The sequence below is a fragment of the Impatiens glandulifera genome, chromosome 7 (genome assembly GCF_907164915.1).
Source record: "Impatiens glandulifera chromosome 7, dImpGla2.1, whole genome shotgun sequence".
Taxonomy (NCBI): domain Eukaryota; kingdom Viridiplantae; phylum Streptophyta; class Magnoliopsida; order Ericales; family Balsaminaceae; genus Impatiens; species Impatiens glandulifera.
Window position 1 is genome coordinate 9,475,485 of NC_061868.1, and position 18,848 is coordinate 9,494,332.

Sequence of the window (18,848 nt, forward strand, 5' to 3'; positions counted from 1 at the left end):
ATACTAGTTAATTACGAAGGTACATGTAACAATTTAAAAATATAATATATTGTTAACCTATAAATTAAACTTACCGCAAATTATGCCCACCAAAGATCCTTTATGTCTTGTGGAACTTGGTGTTAGTTCAAGTAATGACCCCTCCAATACCCAATTATTATTTCGTTAATCTCTTTTGTAATGTCTGGCTCAAAACTGTATTTCAAATGTAAAATGTATAAATTAAAAATTAAATTTTGTTTAGATCTATGGATTCTGTAAATTTACAAATATTAAATACTCGTTTTGCATCATCGATAGAAATGTATGCCTTGAAGTTGATAGTTTGTTGTTCATTGACCTTTATGTCTTTCTCTTGAAGATCACCCATTTCAAGTCTTGATGGAGGTTGTGTTAGATCTGAGTCTTATATTAAGAGTTTAGATGTTGTGTGTGGGGTATGTGGTTAGTTATACTTGCTGTCTCAAAACCTTCCGAGGTTATGAGACAAAAGCTGGGTTGAACTAAGGTGGATGGTTGTTTAGACGATTGATTGTGGTTAACCATTGAAGTAGGTTTGGATTTCTTTTGAGAAGGTGGTTTGGGGTTATCCTTTAAGGGTTGTTTGGTGTTAATCCTTGTAGGCGACTTGTGGATTTGGTTGACTAGAGATTGAATGTTAATGGTGATAGGTTGATTGGATTCGATGGTTGAACGTCGTTTGAGATTAATGTCTACATGTAGATTCTTCTTTCTCTTGGTTAATAAGTTGTCAGTAGTAGTAGTTGAAGATTTTATATGACCCTTCTTTTTCGAATTATTCATTCTTTTTGAAAACTTTTTTTTGTACAGCCTCAATCATAAGTTCATCCTACAACAATTATACATTTAATAAACAATAGTTTTATTAAATTAATTAATGAGTTCTTAATATATGTTAAATACAAAAATATAACTTACCTCTTCATATTTTGTTTCTGATTCAAACTCAGATTCCCATTCTGATTCAGACTCCTCCTCGACAATGACATGTCATTTTCTGTTAGCAATCTTTTGCATCTTCATTCTAATTATTGAATTCAAAACATATAATTAATAACAAATTAAAGGTTGTGATAGAAACACATAACAAAATATTGTGAACATAACCTTCAAACATCTAAAATAAAGAACAGTATTAATTTTATCAAATGTAAAATTTTCACATTTCAAATGGACATCCAATGTAAAATTTTATTTAAAAAACACTATTAATCACTTAACTAAAACATATTTTAGCATATTTCAATGAGGTGGAACAACGATTATAACCTAACGACATATCAATTTACTAGCAACAACAACCATAACAATACTGCAAACAAAGAAGCTAAAATAAAGAACAATATTGACGGTGAACCCATGTATTTAAATGTCTACATTTTAAAGTTCTAGTTATATTTAAACATCAAAAACAACAACATAAACCTATTGTAAAAGAGGATAAAGAGGTAATTGATGTTTTATTTACTACATGATTGTATTCCCTTTTTAGAACTAAGACTTTGATGAAGATTGAAGAAAAGACATTAGTTTCGTTCAAAATGATTCAAGGATTCAACTTCTGGCAAAATGATTGAAGAAATAATTTTTAGGGTTTTCAAAATGAACAACAATCCTTTAATACTTTCACTACTGACGAAACAAAATAAAAATAAAGTAGATAGTTGAATGAAATAAACTTAATTAGTGACTCACCTCATTGTTGAAGAAGAACATAATATGTTATCGACCACGAACAAAAAAGGATTTCGTCAAGAAAGAGATGTTGTCGGTCAGGAATGGAAAAGGGTTTTGGCAAGAGAGATATAGAATTTTTACTAATTTGGAGGGAAAATAAGTATGTATTGGAGGGAATGCAAATAAATTATATGGGGATGCAAATTACTTTATAAAAAAGGAAAAAGAATTAGCTAGTAAACATAGTACCTATTTTATTTTATTTTATTTTATTTTATATTTTTCCAAACAAATAAAAATAGCATGTTTTCTTAAATTAAACTAACAAATTTATACCTTTCAAATAGACATTCAATGTTTGTTTTTAAATAATTAAAAAGATTAAAACTCTTTTAAGACATCTTGATAAGTTATACCTGGAAAAGAATAAAATCAGACATGAAATCTTACTCTATTTTGCTTCCATAACCAGAATGACCTGATCAAATACTCAAAATAAATGTATAAGAAATCTCAACAATATCTTCTTGACATACATCAAATTTTCTTAGCAAGCTAAAAAAGACAAAATAAAAGATTTTTTAATACATACATAACATATAGTTAATGACATAAGATAATTCATTACAACATAACTAATTATATATATATGATTAAAATATATCATCATCTTGTCCAGATTCTTATTGATTTCCAACATCTTCAATATTTGGATCAGATTCACTGTCTCCAACTTCACTTTCATCTGATTCAATTTCTTCAAATTGACTCTCATTATATTGATTTTCATCAGATTCATCTTCAAACTCATAAATTATACCATTAGGATCACTCAAATCATTGACATCATATAAGGGGATAGTTGTATAGATATTAGTGATCGACTCTTCTTGTTGATACACTAAATTATCATCTATCCATCTTTCCTCAATCTTTCCCCTAGATTTTGTTTTACAAACATGTATCTAATTACTGGTCTGATTTGTTCTAGTCGGATATGTAGCATAATAGACATGTATCTCTTGTTGTGCAAGAATGAATGTGTCATACTTTGAATACATCATTTTTATGTTTACTTCAATAATTCTATAAGTTTCATCAACTCGTGTACCTCATGTAGGATCAAACCACACGCACTTAAATAATACAACACGTAGACACGACCCGGGATATTCGAGTTGTATTATTTCATCAACCAATCCATAGTAATCTGTATCACGGGCATGTACACAAATACCGTTGTTCATTGTTGATTTATTTGATCCATAATCTTTAGGCTGCCACACAAATGCATTCACGAAGTATATTGACAAGGAAGATGCAAGTGTTTTGGGCCCAAAAGACAAATAATACAATAATTTATTTGGTTCATTACAGCCTTGACTATATTCCTAGACAATTTGAAATGTACAAATTATAATATGTGAATATAAATATTAATTAAATTTAAATGGAAAATAGTCACAATTATACACCTTAGATCGGAACCAAGAAGCAAATTGACGATCTATTTCGGCTACTGGAAATCCTTGGTTCAAATCACAAAATAATATGTACATACATAGAGATAAAATTTGGAATTATTATAGAAATAGCATAAGAGAATTAGTGTTTACTTTTTTTTTTATACTTACTTATAATATGGATCCATCTCTAGACAGTTCAATAAGACATACGTGTGAGCTACCAACGCTTCTTGACTGTCTAAAAATCTTTTAGTTGAAGTCTCACTACTACGTCCAAGATAATTGAATATGGAGATTGAAGGTTCTTTATTGTTGAGTGACCCTTCTGTATTCGTTTGTGGTATTCGTCGTTTGCATTGAACATTAGATTCAAAATAATAAGATGCAAACGTTGAAATTTCTTGTAGAATATATGCATTGCAAATTGATGCCTCTACTCGAGCTTTGTTTTTGACCTTTCTCTTAATAGATTGAAGAAACTTGCATAAAAATATGAATATTATACATGCATCTTCATTAAAGTTACATATTACACCGAAGATAATAAATTGTTATAAAAATAATTTGTATGTACCTCTCAAAAGGATACATTCATTTGTATTGTACAGGGCCTCTTACTTTTGCTTCATATGGTAAATGTGTCAAAAGGTGCTCCATTGAATCAAAAAATGAGGGGAGAGGGGAATTTCAAATTCCAAATTCTGCATTTTAGAGATATTCAACGTCATAGAACTTAAGTCATGCATAAAATTACTAAGATTAATCAATATTCCCCAAACAAATTTAAGAATTAATTTCTTAAAGGCGATTGGCACCAGTCTTTCTAAAAAAACATAACAGTCATGACTTTTCAACCCAACTAACTTACACTCGTTTCTATCAATGCATCTTGATAAGTTGGATGCATAACCATCTGAAAATTTCAAATCCTTCAACCATTCACAAATAGCTTGATTTTCATTCCTCGCCAATGTGTAACTAGCCTTATTAGTCAGTTTAGAAGAACTTTCTAGATCAACATGAAGCTCCGGACGATTATAAATAAGGAACATATATTTTTTAGCATTAAGGTTATCCTTTGTCTTTCCCTTGGCATTCATAATAGTATTTATTAAGTTTTCAAATACATTTTTCTCCACATGCATAAAATCGAGTTTATGTCGAATAAGGAGTTTTTCCCAATATGGCAGCTCCCAGAAGATATATTCTTTGTCCATTTATAAGAATCCCCAAAACTAAGTGGATATCCATGAGGATTCTCACTAACAAAATAAAATTGTGAAATTTCATCCCAGATCTCGTTGTCATTTAGCCTATGCGGTGGATGCATCATTTCAGCCCTATTTTTAAGAAAATATAGTTTGTAGGGATGATCTTAGGGCAAAAATTATCGATGAGAATCAAAATAGCATGGCTTTCGACCGTATTTCAAGCAAAATAATTTAGATTTTTTCATACAAATTGGACAACCATCTATTCCATGAGTACTCCATCCAGACAACATACCATAAGTCAGGAAGTCACTAATAGTCCATAACACAATTGCTCTCATATTAAATGTGTCACCTCAAGATACATCATAGGTAGGCACGCCTTGACTCCATAGAATTTTCAACTCTATCACTAGTGGTTGAAGGTAAATATCTATATTTTTATAGACTTTTAGGCCACGAGACAATGAGTGAAATAAACATATAAGGTGTTTTCATGCACATACCTGGTGGAAAATTGTAGGCTTCCCAAATTGATCAAATAGAGCAAATCCATTAGAACAAAGACCCAACCGAATATTACGTTCCTCTCTTGAAAAATCTGGATAGTGGTGGTCGAACGTCTTCCACGCCTCTCCATCTGAAGGATGACACATTATCCCGTCTTTAGTAGAATGATGAGCATGCCATGTCACATGAGCGTCTGTCATGTGTGATGCATATAACCTTTGCAATCTTGGAGCCAATGGAAGATAAAAAAAAAGTTGTTTATATGACTTACACTTATCACCATTTCCCTTATACCTTGGAAGATTAATAAACGTACATGATTCGTCATCACTTCTGGTCTTCCAAAATAGCATGCACCCGTCTCTACAAACATCAATTCTTTCTACGGGTAAGTCCAAATCTTCAACCAACTTCTTCATGCCATAAAAGCTATCTAATAAAACATTTTCTTGTGGCAACAAAGATTTAATAAAGTCTAAATTTTTGTTCACAGTCCTCTCAAACCAATTATTATCAGATTTGATATTAAGAAGTTTAATAGTTGCTGATAATTTACTCTCAATAGGATGACCTGGCCAAATTGGTTGATGTGCGACATTCAATGCTTTCCAAAATCTTTTAGACAAAATATGTATGTCATTTGAATTGGAAGTCGTACTTTCATTTTCTGTATTGGCATGATAACTAGATGCAATATCAAACATTATCGACTCATATGCATTTGAACCTCCAATTTGTTGATCATTCCATTCATTCATGACACGTGATGGTCATTTCCTTAGATATTGGTACACTTTTGAATTTTGAATTGGTTCCCCGTGAGCGATCCATGTGTAGTAATTATCTATGAATCCAAACTTAATCAAGTGTGTTTGACACAAATTAGGTGGAATAAATTTTTAGTACGACATTCAGTACAAGGACACCGAATCTTGTCACCATCCATGTAAGCAAATTGACTCGTAGCAAATGATATAAAATCTTGTAAACCATTTAAAAATTGATCCACGAATTCTCGTTGATTTGATGATGGTTTATAATTATTCATCCAAATACGATCCGACCTCATTATTTCTGTAATTGAAAATTTATAATTAATAGAAAATTTTATATACATAGATCAGTATATGTATATATATAAATCAGTTTATTAATTTGGATCAGTGGTAGTTTTAACCTCTATATAAATCTTAACCGATTACATGTACGTGTGGATTCAAAAATCTTTTAATGAGATGTGTTTAGGAATTTTATTTTATGACAGTTTCTATTCTAAATTCAATTTAAAAAATAAAAATATTTTCAAATACATTATCTTCAATATTACCCTAAAAGCAGAATGTATTTTAAATTAGTTCCATATTAATGACAACAAATATACTCTGATTAATTTGTTCTGTTTTTAATACAACATGTTCTGTTGTTTAAAATATGAATTGCTCATAAATATATAAATAAATGTTGATATTAATGATCTGATATATAAATAGATTTAACTTGTATGTGGATATAATCATATATAAATATCAAAATATATATATATAAATATCAAAATATATATATATATATATATATATATATATATATATGAAACCAGGTTAAGAATAGATCTATTTACTTGATATGCTCTGCTCATTTGGAAATACTGTTTGAAGAGATGCAGTGTGTTTTGCATACAAGAGGTTAGAGTAAAAGAAAAAGAGGAAGTGTAAATCTAAAGAAAAAGAAGTAGTTTTGTTATTAATAACAGAGTACATGTTGGTTATTGGTAGTTGGTAAAGAGGTAAAACTCAATTGAATGTTGTTGGAACTAATTTCACAATTATTTTATTATTTAATATGAAAAGAATTGGGCCCACCACATAATTGACTTAATTTATCTAGTTTAAAAGGGAAATTTGACGAAATGACACTGAGGATCCTTAATTGCATATGTGGTCACCACATAATTTTTAATGCGTTAATGCGCTGATGACCACTTTATTTTTTTTGACGAAAATATCTTCATCGCGAAACGCGATGGGCTTTCACGTTTCGCGAAGGGAAAATGTTTTTATATAAATACTCAATATTTTTCATTTCGTTATTTTCTTTCTCTCTCTTCTCTCTCTACTCCACACTCTCTCTCTCACGATGGCGACGGAACCCTAAACGAATACATCATACAGATTGACGACCAAAACCCGTTCTAATCCATTATTGTTCAACATATATATCGATTTATGTTCTTATTTTCATTAGGTTCATCTTCAAACCCTAAACCATGAGGTTGTTCTTATTGTTCATATTTAATTTTGTTCATATTTTGTTCATCTTGTTCATATTAGTTGTTCATCTTGTCGATGATGATATTTGGAGATGATGCTCTGAATTGGTTACGTTTTAAGGAAGATTCTTGTGATCTCGCAAAGCGGCACGATGGTCACACAAAGCGGCACGGTGGTCACGTAAAGCGGCACGATGGTCACGCGAAGCGGCACTGTGGTCACACGAGAGCCCAACGCATTACGCGAAGCAATACAGTTGTCACGCGAAGGCCCATCGCGTTACACGAAGCGGCACGGTCGTCACGCGAAGGCCCATCGCATTACGCAAAGTGACACGGTGGTCACGCGAAGCGACACAATCATCACACGAAGGCTCATCGCGTTACGCGAAGCGTCATGGTCATCACGCGAAGGCCCATTGTGTTATGCGAAACGACACGGTGGTCACTTGAATTGGCACGATCGTCACGCGGCAGACGTACGTGCTATGGAGGAGTTGTACTTAGATTTGTGTAAAACACCAAATTCGATTTCTATTGTTTTTCAATTGAATGAAGAATGGTTTTCTTTGTTTTATTTAATTAAAAAAATTTCATCTACTCATATTCAGGCCTATTTGTCTATGTTTCCTTATTAGTTAAGTTCCTAATTATGGTTGAGACTTTTGCTAGGGTTTACTTAGTATTAAGGACTTTAATTTGGATAGATTTAGGGTTATGTTGAATATTATGAACAAACATTGTCTCCTCAACTCTATCAATCTTTTCTCTACTATGTTTTCGTCTTAGTCTATAAGTGTAAATCTCAATCGATTTGAGATTAATTTCAAATAAACTCATTTTTGAATTAAGAATCTATACCTTACAGTAATTAAGTTTATTTGAATTAACAAGGCCTTATAAATTTCTCAAAAAACAATTGTCACAAAGAACCAAATTTAAGATAATCCAACAATTGGATAATCATCCACTAAAACCTGTGAAAAAGATACAACAGAAACAAGTGTATTATTAATCACCTTAAATAGTTACCTTTCTAGGCAATCTTAGAACATAAAAAAATACAAAGAACATTGAACAAAGAAAACTTCCAACAAAATCTGAGTCAGAAGGTAAAACAAAACGCTCAAGGGATGGCCCTTCGCAACAAGGAATGGTTCTTTACGTGACGATCGTGCTGCTTCGCGTGACGACCATGCCGCTTCGCGTGATGGACATTCGCGCGAAGATCGTGTCCCTTCGCGTAACGCGATGGGCCTTCACGTGACGACCGTGCCGCTTCGCGTGACCATTGTGATGCTTTGCGTAACGCGTTGGGCCTTCGCGTGACCAATGTGCCGCTTCGCGTGACCACCGTGCTGCTTCGCGAGATCACATGAATCTTCTCTGAAATGGAACCGATTTAGAGCATCATCTGCAAATATCATCATCGATAAGATGAACAACCAATATGAACAAGATGAACAAAATATGAACAAAACTAAATATGAACACGATGAACAATAAGAACAACATAATGGTTTAGGATTTGAAGATGAACATAATGGAAATAAGAACATAAATCGATACGTATGACGAACAATAATGGATTAGAACGGGTTTTGGTCGTCGATCTGTATGATGTGTTCGTTTAGAGTTCCGTCGCCGTCGCCGTCGCAAGAGAGGGCGCAAAGTAGAGAGAGAAAGAAAATAACGAAATGAAATTTTTTTGAGTATTATATAAAAACATTTTTCCTTCGTGAAACGTGAAGGCTCATCGCGTTCGCGAAGAGAGTATTTTCGTCAAAAAAAGTGGTCCTTAACGCATTAAAAATTATGCGGTGACCACATATACAATTAAGGGGATATTTAGGGCCATTTCATTAAATTTCCCACTTAAAATTGCTATTTCTATTACTCTATACTATTTGTAAAACAAAAAACAAATTTAGTTGCATAATAAAAAATATTAATTAATAATTCTTATGAAATATCATAAAAATTGCTAAAATTATTATTTATAGACGCTACAAAAGATACAAACAAAAATAAGTTGCATAACATCTTAGAAATAAGCTGAGATGCTTCCATCAATAATATTTGCAACTTGAAAATAGTAAAAATTTCAAATAAAGCTGAAATTTAAATTTTAAATATTATTAAGAGATTTTTAACATATTTAGGTATAGAATTGCAATTAAACTCGAAAATTATTAGATTAATACCAAATTTAAAGAAATGGATAATTGTAAGCGATTTAAATTACATTGATTTTTAAAAATTTTGTTTCTATAATTATTGTCATATTTAATTCCTATAAATTGTGATAACATATACATCATAGAATTTATTTTTAAATATTACTCACTTTTTTAGAAATAATTTTATTAAACTTTTAAAAATTATAATCCATAAACAATTAGTTGATAAATTTATTGAAATATTTTCAAATTTACTTTTATTTGCTTTATTAGTTGCATTTTACAAAATTTTAGCAATATTGTTATTTTGGTTGAAAAAATTAGTTGCTATTTAGACTTTTTTTTTTTGTAACGAGTTATATTATTTTGTATTTTATTTATAAAAAGTATTACTGAAATAAATTTTAAAAATTACTTACTCTTTAAATAACGTTTTTACTAAAATTTCAAATTTTCAGATTTTTATCATTTGTGTTGAGAAATAAATTACAATATTTCCAATATTTTACTTATAAATTATAAAAATATGCATTAAATCCATTTTAGTGACAAAATTGGTTGCTTTTTATTTTTATTTTTTTTAGTGTAAAGATTGAATCCGAATCAGCAGAGGGGGAAGATCAAGTAGGAAAAAGCTTGGACAAGGGGAAGGTGATTGTGAGTCAACTCGGAGCGGACTCGAAAGAAATCAAAAGGGGATATTTTACTCTAATATTTTGTGTATTTATGTTTATATAAATATATAATTTACCTTAATTTCTCTACTCTTATGACTTAGTTTTAACATCATCAAAAAAGAGAAATTGTTAGATTAAGTTAAAGAAAGAAAAAAGAGAAAATTAATTAAATTAAGATTAAAGAATAAATTTTTAATAAAGTTGAATTAAGAAAAACACTTTAATTGATTAAAATGAACTTAAGATAATTAAAATAATACGACGTAGTTTTGATGATACGTTGATAATTGAATAAAACTAAGTTCTGCAAATATTTAATGCGCAGGTAAAGCTGAAGAGGCGCGGGCATCAGAGTTGATATCAGCAGAGCTGAAGAGGCATTGACAACAGGGTTGCTAACAACAGAGTTGTCTTCAGCACACTGACACCAGGCTTGCTTCAACAGCAAGGTTGAAGAAGCGCTGTAAGTCGGTTTGCGTCATTAGCAGTTTGAAGAAGCGCTGACAGTAGCCTTATTTCAGCAGCAGTCTAAAGAGGCGCTGATAGTAGCCTTGCTTCAGTAGCAGTCTAAAGAAGCGCTAACAGCAACCTTGTTTCAGCAATAGTCTGAAGAAGTGCTAGCAACAACCTTCTTTCAGCAGCAGTCTGAAGAAACCAACAACAATGTTATGTCAACAACTGTGTTGCGCTAACAATAGACTGCCACCTGACATACAACCATTAGAATGTTGACACGTATCTACGAATGAGATTCGACTATTGCTACGTTTCAATATAAAAGGACATCAAAGTACAACGGTGAATCCTCTCGAACAATTCACGATCCCTGAATATCTGGACTTTCGGTCAATTCACGGTCCCTAAATATCTGGACTTTCGGTCAATTCACGATTCCTGAATATCTGGCCTCACGGTCAATTCACGTATCCAAAAATTAGTTTCGACCATTGCTACGCGTCAATATATAAAGGCTCCATAGTACAACGACGAAAAACAACAAGCTTAAAAAAAAAAGTTTCTGGAACTCTCAATCCTCTGAACTCTTGATCAATTTACTCTCTCTAGCTCATCTTTCATAAGTGCATTCTGTTTTTCATTTACACCAAGCTGAGACTTAATTTATTGTACTATCTGAGAGTATATTCAGTGTTGTAAGTTGAACAGAACGTTGTCAATTTAACAGAGTGTGATAGCTAGAAGTTCAGAACAGGCAAATGTTTAAATCCTGAGTTCTGGCTGGATTTGTGTAAACGTTATACAAATCAAAGTCTTCTAGTGGAATATTTTTGGAAACAGAAAAAGGTGACGTAGGAGTTTTATCTCCGAATATTCATAAAATCCTGTGTTATTTCCTTACCATTGTATTCAGTCTTGCATTTACCGCTTCAAATCTAGCAAGCAATTTCCGTACTTGAAACCGTTCAAAAGTTTGTTACGATTTGCCGAAGAATAGAAACAGATTTTAATCTCTAGCATGATTAAAATCGCTTTGAAAGTGAAAATTAGTACAACAATATTCAACCTCCTTCTATTATTGGCACCGATCCTAACATAATCCTTGTATTCAATAATATTGCATTAAGCCCATTTTGGATTGTAAGGATTGAATCTGAATTCTTGTCTTCAATAATATTGCATATAAAAAAAATAAACTCTAAAGTTTCAATCAGGATATTTGTTTATGATTATTGCATTTTATCACTAACTTAAACTAGTCAATATATAATCTCAAAATAATGCATGAAAGTTGTTTGACAGATCATTCAAATACACACATTATTATGTTAGATTACTTATATTTTGCAATTTATTAAGATAAACAAGAACTTTAATGAGATTGTTCCTTCAAGTATAAAAATTGAAAATGAGGAGTGTTAATTGCGATGTTATAAACCAGTTGAAATGTAACAACAAAAATTACGACATAAATTGTGACGAATATAACATTTATATCATAAATATTATATGTTGTAGAAAATATTGTCGGCAAATATTTCAACGCCTCCGAAAATAGAATTAATTTGTCTGTAACATTGGTGGAACTTTTCAACGAATATTTAGTTCGTCGACAAGTGTAAATATTTTCGATAAAGGCGTCTTTTAATTTTTGTGATGCATTGTGTTTAAAATTGATTCTATAAGAATTTGATTATCCAATTTGATTACCCTATTAAAATAAAATAATGTGTAAGATGGCTCATAATTTAAATTCAATTAGATGAAATAACTATTTCCTTAAGAGACTAGCACAACCTTTCATTTAAATTAGTATAGATGAAAATTGAATTGGAGACATTTATTTTTATCAATGAATTTCATTATTTTCAATATATTGTATATATATATTATTGATGTAGTTTCATCTATTTATAGAAGCATGTATTTGTATCAAAATAGCCTAACAACATGTTCAAATATGAAAAATTACTCAAATTTGAATAAAGTTACTTTTACCATAATAGTGGGTTTTTTAAAACTCATATTAGTTGCATTTAAAGATATTTGTTAGTCACTTCTTTTTAACCATTTTTTCTATACACATGTTTTTTTTTTTTATGTAAAAACAAAATAATTATTATTATTTGGTTTGAAATCATATTTAATCTTACTAACAATATTTTACTCCTTCAATTTAAGAGATTCTTAGTATCACTCAAATCAAATATTTTTTGATTAATTAAAAAATAGTCTTTTTTTTTATTTGTAAACAGGATACAAAACAAATTTTATCTATGAATGATAGAAAATTAGGTAGAAACTATTACCCTCTTATAGATTAGTATAAATATAAATTTGATTTCTAACCCAAAAAAAAAAATGATTTAAAAAATATACTAACCAAAACATAACAAAAAAGTTGTAAGAAAGGTCAAACATTTACTACACCTTTTTAAAAAAATGAAAAAAATTCATTAACAAACATTTAATATCTATAACTGAATAATTAATTAACTTATATTATTAAAAACTAATCATCCAAGCATAATATATATGATTATCACCACTAATTAACCCAATCAACTAAACAAATAATTAATTAATTAATATATCTTAAGAATAAAAAAAGATTAATAAACATTAATTATCAATATAATCATCCACATCACCACCACCCATTGACGTCCGCTCACTCCACTTGCTGCAGATTTATGTGCCGGCGGAACCGAAATAGTTGCCGGAACCGGTCTTGAATCATCCCCACCCCGAGTCGCCGGAGCCGGTGATGATGTCTGATCCCCTCCCTCATCTGCCGGTGCTGGAGCAGGTGATGTTGTCTCACCGCCGGAAGGCGCCGGAGCATGATGAGGAAATGACGGCGGCGGCGGATACTTGGTTCTGACGGCCAAAACAACGATGATTAGTTTTTGTCCCTTCTGACAGTTATCATTATGGCCGCTGATAAAATAGAAAGGGCCTGATCGGTAAAACTTGAAGACGGAATGGCCGCCGTCGATTTTCTCGATAGGGTTGTTTATGTTACAGCTATCATAATCTCTTCTGTTAACGATCAAAACATTGTCTTCTCTGTTCTTATACTTGAAAACTACATAAATCAAATATCAAATCGATCAAGAACAAAAAAAAAACATATTTTTTGTGTTGAAAACATAGATTTCTTATTACCTAAAGTGTCGTTGACTTGAAACCTAGTCCTCTCAGCCCAGTGATTGTAATTCTCAGATGGGTTTATGATCCAACCGGATTTACCTCCGACGACGAATTGGTGAGCAGTTGATGAGCCGATTATGGCGGCGAGAAATGCAGTAAAAACGTACAGAGATGATTGTGAAGCCATTAGAGAAAAATGGAAGCTTTTTTAGAGAGAGAGAGATAGAGAAATGGAGAAGTAAGGTGTGGAAAGGAAGAAGGGATTAGTGGTGTTTATATACTGAATTATTTGGAGACTGTTACCGTTGAGTTTAGGGTTTATAAGGTCTTGCTTGCTTGCTTGGGATAAAGTTTAATTAATTTTAAATTATTTATGTTATCTTTATCTATGACTATGAATATCATTATTTGGGATTGGGTTTGATTTAATTTATTCTTATACTTTAATATCTTAATTAGAATTCAGATAATTCACATTTTATTAGTTAATCAAAAGCAAAAAAATTCACCAGAAAACGGTTTATTTCATGTTACTTACAATTATTTAATCATTCAAAGAGATAGTAAAGTATTAAGATGAATAAAAAACACGCATCTACTTAAAATTGAAAATCACTCTTGAAAATTATCTAAGTAAAAAAAGTGCTAACATCTTTTTATTTGGTAAGAATCATAATTAATTTTTAAATTTGTCAGTAAAAAAAAGTGAAAGTGACCGTTATTATAATTATATTTGTTGACAAAATTATGATTCAAAAATATATATATATTATTTTTATAAATTTTGAAAATTTTATTGAAAATATTTATTTTTTAATAAGAAATAATAATTTTTTTTTAAGAAAAGGAAAGTTAATTAATATTATAATAAAAATATAACTGCAAAACCAATAAAGAACGTAATATTGGATTCAGGCAATTTCTTAAAAGGTGATTTGAAAAAAAAAAATGTAATGATATGAAAGAAACTTTGAATTGTTTGAGTTTTAATCTATATATTATTCAAATTAGTCATTGATTTAATTATATCATTTCAATTAAAATAAAACTTTTAATATATTAAATATTTTTTTAAAACTTTTGATTTAAAATAATTAAAATGTTTAATTCTATCGAGCCAAACATCACCTAATGACAACTGTAGCCGTTTGGTTCTCTTTATAGTCTTCTGCATTTAAATGACACGTGGCTAAATATATAAGACTTTAACGGTAAATAATATAATTAATATCAAAATCCCAATTAATTCAGACCAAAACGTAATTATTAAGGAAATTTGTCAACAAGAGCATTTTTTTTTATTCAAAAGTTTTTTTAGTAATTTTTTTAAATTAAAAAGTTTGAGTTTTTAAATATCTTCTCTTATTATTTTTAATATTATGAATCTTAAAAGTGATTTTATAAGGTATTGTTGATCTATGATTATTTGAATAATTAAGTCATTATTTAAAAATAATTTTTTTCACATAAACTATTAAATAAAAATATTTTTAATCATAAATTCATCAACTAAATAATATTATTTTAATTTAATTTTAAATATAAAATTATATTATAATAATTAAACTGATTAAAATTTCAAATAATTAACCTATAAATTAATATTAATATATATTTTTAAATTAATACAAATTTCAAATAACCAATATCTCACCATAATAAATAAGATTATTTTTGAATATATAAGACTTATAATAGGATAGACTAACAGGATAAGTCAATATATTTAAATACAATATATTCATCAAAAGAAGTTATCAATTAAATTTGGACAATATATTTTTTCTTTCAATTATCATTAAATAAAATTGTCAAAATAAAAACTGGGAGTGATGCTGTTTAAATTTAATATAAAAACTGTTATTATATTGGATAAAACTTTTTGTGAAAAATAAATAATAAATGGTTTTTTAATAAATTTGTAGACCACTTTATTAAGATTTGATTTACAATTTACAATTTTAGTTGGTATATTAAAAGACTTGCACTGTTTGATTATATTAATTTTTAATTTGAAAAGTTAATACAAATAACATGATTATCGTGAATATAAATAAAAAATTCTATTAAAAAATTTAAATAAAATTAATATCATTCAAACTTAATTAATTTAAAATTAATTTTATTTGTAAAAAATAATTTAAATCTAAAATTTAATATTAATATATATCTTAAAATTCATTACACTTAAAAATACTAATTTTATGAGTTTAAAAAAAATTATTCTTATTAAGAATTAAGTCAATATCATTTATCTTTTTAATTAAAGTTGTCTCATACATCTTGCTCTTATCTAAAGTAATGTTAGACGTACTTTACATCATTAGACCTCTTATCTATTACCACGACTTTTTTTACCACCACTTTGACCAAACAACCACCAATCACACAATTCGCATCTCATATCGTGACCTCACACACTTTCACACACCTATTATATCTCGTCAAATCAACTATCATTCTCAATCGACCTCTCATATCATAACCTCACATTTTTCACATGCATCTTATCACACTCGACAAACTAACCACAAATCTTAATCGATCTCTAGTATCGTGAGCTCACACATTTTCACATTTCGGTCAATCAAAATTTCATTCATATTATTTTTAAACACTAATATCTCCTTTATTATCGGTCTCTTATCCCCACAAATTCCACCTCTCATCTCATGATTTTAAACCTAATCGCGACCTCTTTTACCACCAATCGACATCTTATCTTGTAACGCAAACTTTTTCATATTCCTCTTTATCTATTCGAAAAATCACCCACAAATTCCAATCAACCTTTAATTTCATTACCTCAAACACTTTTACAATTCGATTAATTAACATCTCATTCATATATTTTAACCACTAATATCTACCGTGACCTCTTTTTTTACCCCCACTTTGGTAAACCTACCATCAAATCTCAATCGACATCTTATCTCGTGGCCTTACATACTTTCACACACCTCGTATCCTCGTCAAAACCAAAATCAATCCCTCATTCGACCTCTCATCTTGTGACTCACACTGTTTTATATGTCTCTTTGTCCCCTCGACAGATAACTCACCAATCATAATCAACCTCTAATATCGTGACCTCACACTTTTATATTTTGGTCAATCAACATCTCATTCATATGTGTTTAACCAATAATATCTTATTTGTTACCAATCTCTTAAATTATTCCACACTTCCGGCAAACTAGCCACTAAATCTTAACCGACATCTCATCTCATGACCTTACACACACTTTCACACACCTCTTATCATTCATCAAACCAAACATCAATATCTTCAATCGACCTCTCATCTTGTGACTCACACTTTTTCATATGCCTCTTTATCCCCTTGGTAAATCACTCACGAATCCTAATTTCGACCTCTAATCGCATGACCACACACATTTTTATACTCCGGTCACTCAACATCTCATTTATATATTTTTAACCTCTAATATCTCCTTTTATAATTGGATTTTTATCCGATAAATCAGCAACAAATCCCCACCTCACATCTCATCATATTTACTCTTATCGCGACTTTTTTTACCCCCACTTCAACAAATCAACAACCAATTCCCCAATCGACCACTTCGGCCAATCAACATCTCATTCATATATTTTTAACCAGAAATATTTAATTTGTTAAAAAGACCTATTATATTTACCCTCACTTTGGTAAACCAACCATCAAATCCCAATTGACATTTCATCTATGTGACCTCACACACTTTCATACATATCTTATCCTTTCGACAAACCACACACCAATCTTAGTCGACCTCTTGTGACTCATACTTTTTCATATGCCTATTTTTTTAATCGGAAAACCACTCACCAAATTTTAGTTGACCTCTTGTGACTCACAATTTTTTATATGTTCTTTATCCCCTCGTTAAACCACTCACCAATCTTAGTCGACCTCTTTTACCCCCACTTCAATTAATCAACAATCAATTTCAATCGATCACACACCTTTATCCCTCGACAAACCAACTATTAATCCCCAAATTAATCCTCATTTTGTGACTCACACTTTTTTATATGTCTCTTTATCCCTCATATGCCTCTTTACTCCCTCGACAAAAACCCATCAATCTTAGACGGTCTATTTTACCCCACTTCAACAAATCAATATTCAATACCAATTGATCACACACCTCTTAAACCTATCCTTTAACCCTCCAATTAATCATCATCTTATGATTCACATTTTTTATATGCCTCTTTATCCCATCGGCTGACAAATCACCCATCACCCAACCTTCATCTCTTGACCTCACACTTTTACATGCCTTTTTTCCCTTGTTTAAAAGTTGTGTTACCATATATTATACTAAAACTGCAATTTTTTAACATTGATCTCTCAATTATTTATAATAATCACTTTTAAATTTTTAGTTTTGGGGATTTTAACACTAGTCTTAAACATGAAATATGAACACCTTAACCGCTAGACCACTTGAGATTGTTGAAATAATTTTATAATTTTGTGTATGTATATATATTTTTTGTATTTAATATGTATTATCAATTAGGTAATTAGTCGACATCTTATGACTCACACTTTTTCATGTTTCTTTATAAAATTGAAAAATAATTTTATTTTTTATTTTTGAATAAATAAAATCAAAATAAATAAAACCAATGCCAAAATCTAATTAAATGGTTAATTGAGTTAATTATCGTGATAATCAAACCTTAATTAATTAAAAGATAATGGAAAAAATAAATAAATAAAATAATTTGAAATATATATTATACTCATTTTATCTCAAATTAATTTTAAAAAAAAATCAAAAGAGATTAAAATAAATAATTTATAATAAATGTTTTATTCATTTTATCCCAAACAAATTATTTATTAAACCCAAAAATATAGAAAAAAAATATTGACAAAATATATGTCATATTTATTAAAAATATTTTGTATATTTTTAAAATTAAAAATAAAGCCAAAGGTTGAAGAAAAATCGATTTTAAAACAAACCCTTAAGGCTAAAAATGGTCTGAGATCCGGCGTGGTCGAAACTCAGAAGAGTCGCTACAATAGAAGTCACAACCTTCGGATAGGCGTCGGAGATCATCTAAGGCCAAGAGTCATATGTGTCGCCCGCTGCAGCGGAGCAAATATGCATGCGCGAAGCAATGGATCACCAAACGGATGCTCCAACGTTGTCTCCTCCAACGATGACGAATCGCCCGCGCACTAACGAAACACGGACGTAAGGCTCAAC

At 30.0% G+C, this 18,848-nt stretch overlaps 1 protein-coding gene across 1 annotated transcript; it reads right to left on the minus strand.

Annotated features, from left to right (window-relative positions):
* Positions 1-10,575: 10,575 nt before the first annotated feature.
* Positions 10,576-13,804, minus strand: LOC124946293 (early nodulin-like protein 1). Its single transcript, XM_047486856.1, has 3 exons — positions 13,633-13,804; positions 13,116-13,552; positions 10,576-10,653 (listed from the first exon to the last, which is right to left on the minus strand). Exons 1-3 carry the CDS (start codon positions 13,802-13,804, stop codon positions 10,576-10,578), a joined length of 687 nt encoding a protein of 228 aa, XP_047342812.1.
* Positions 13,805-18,848: the final 5,044 nt, after the last annotated feature.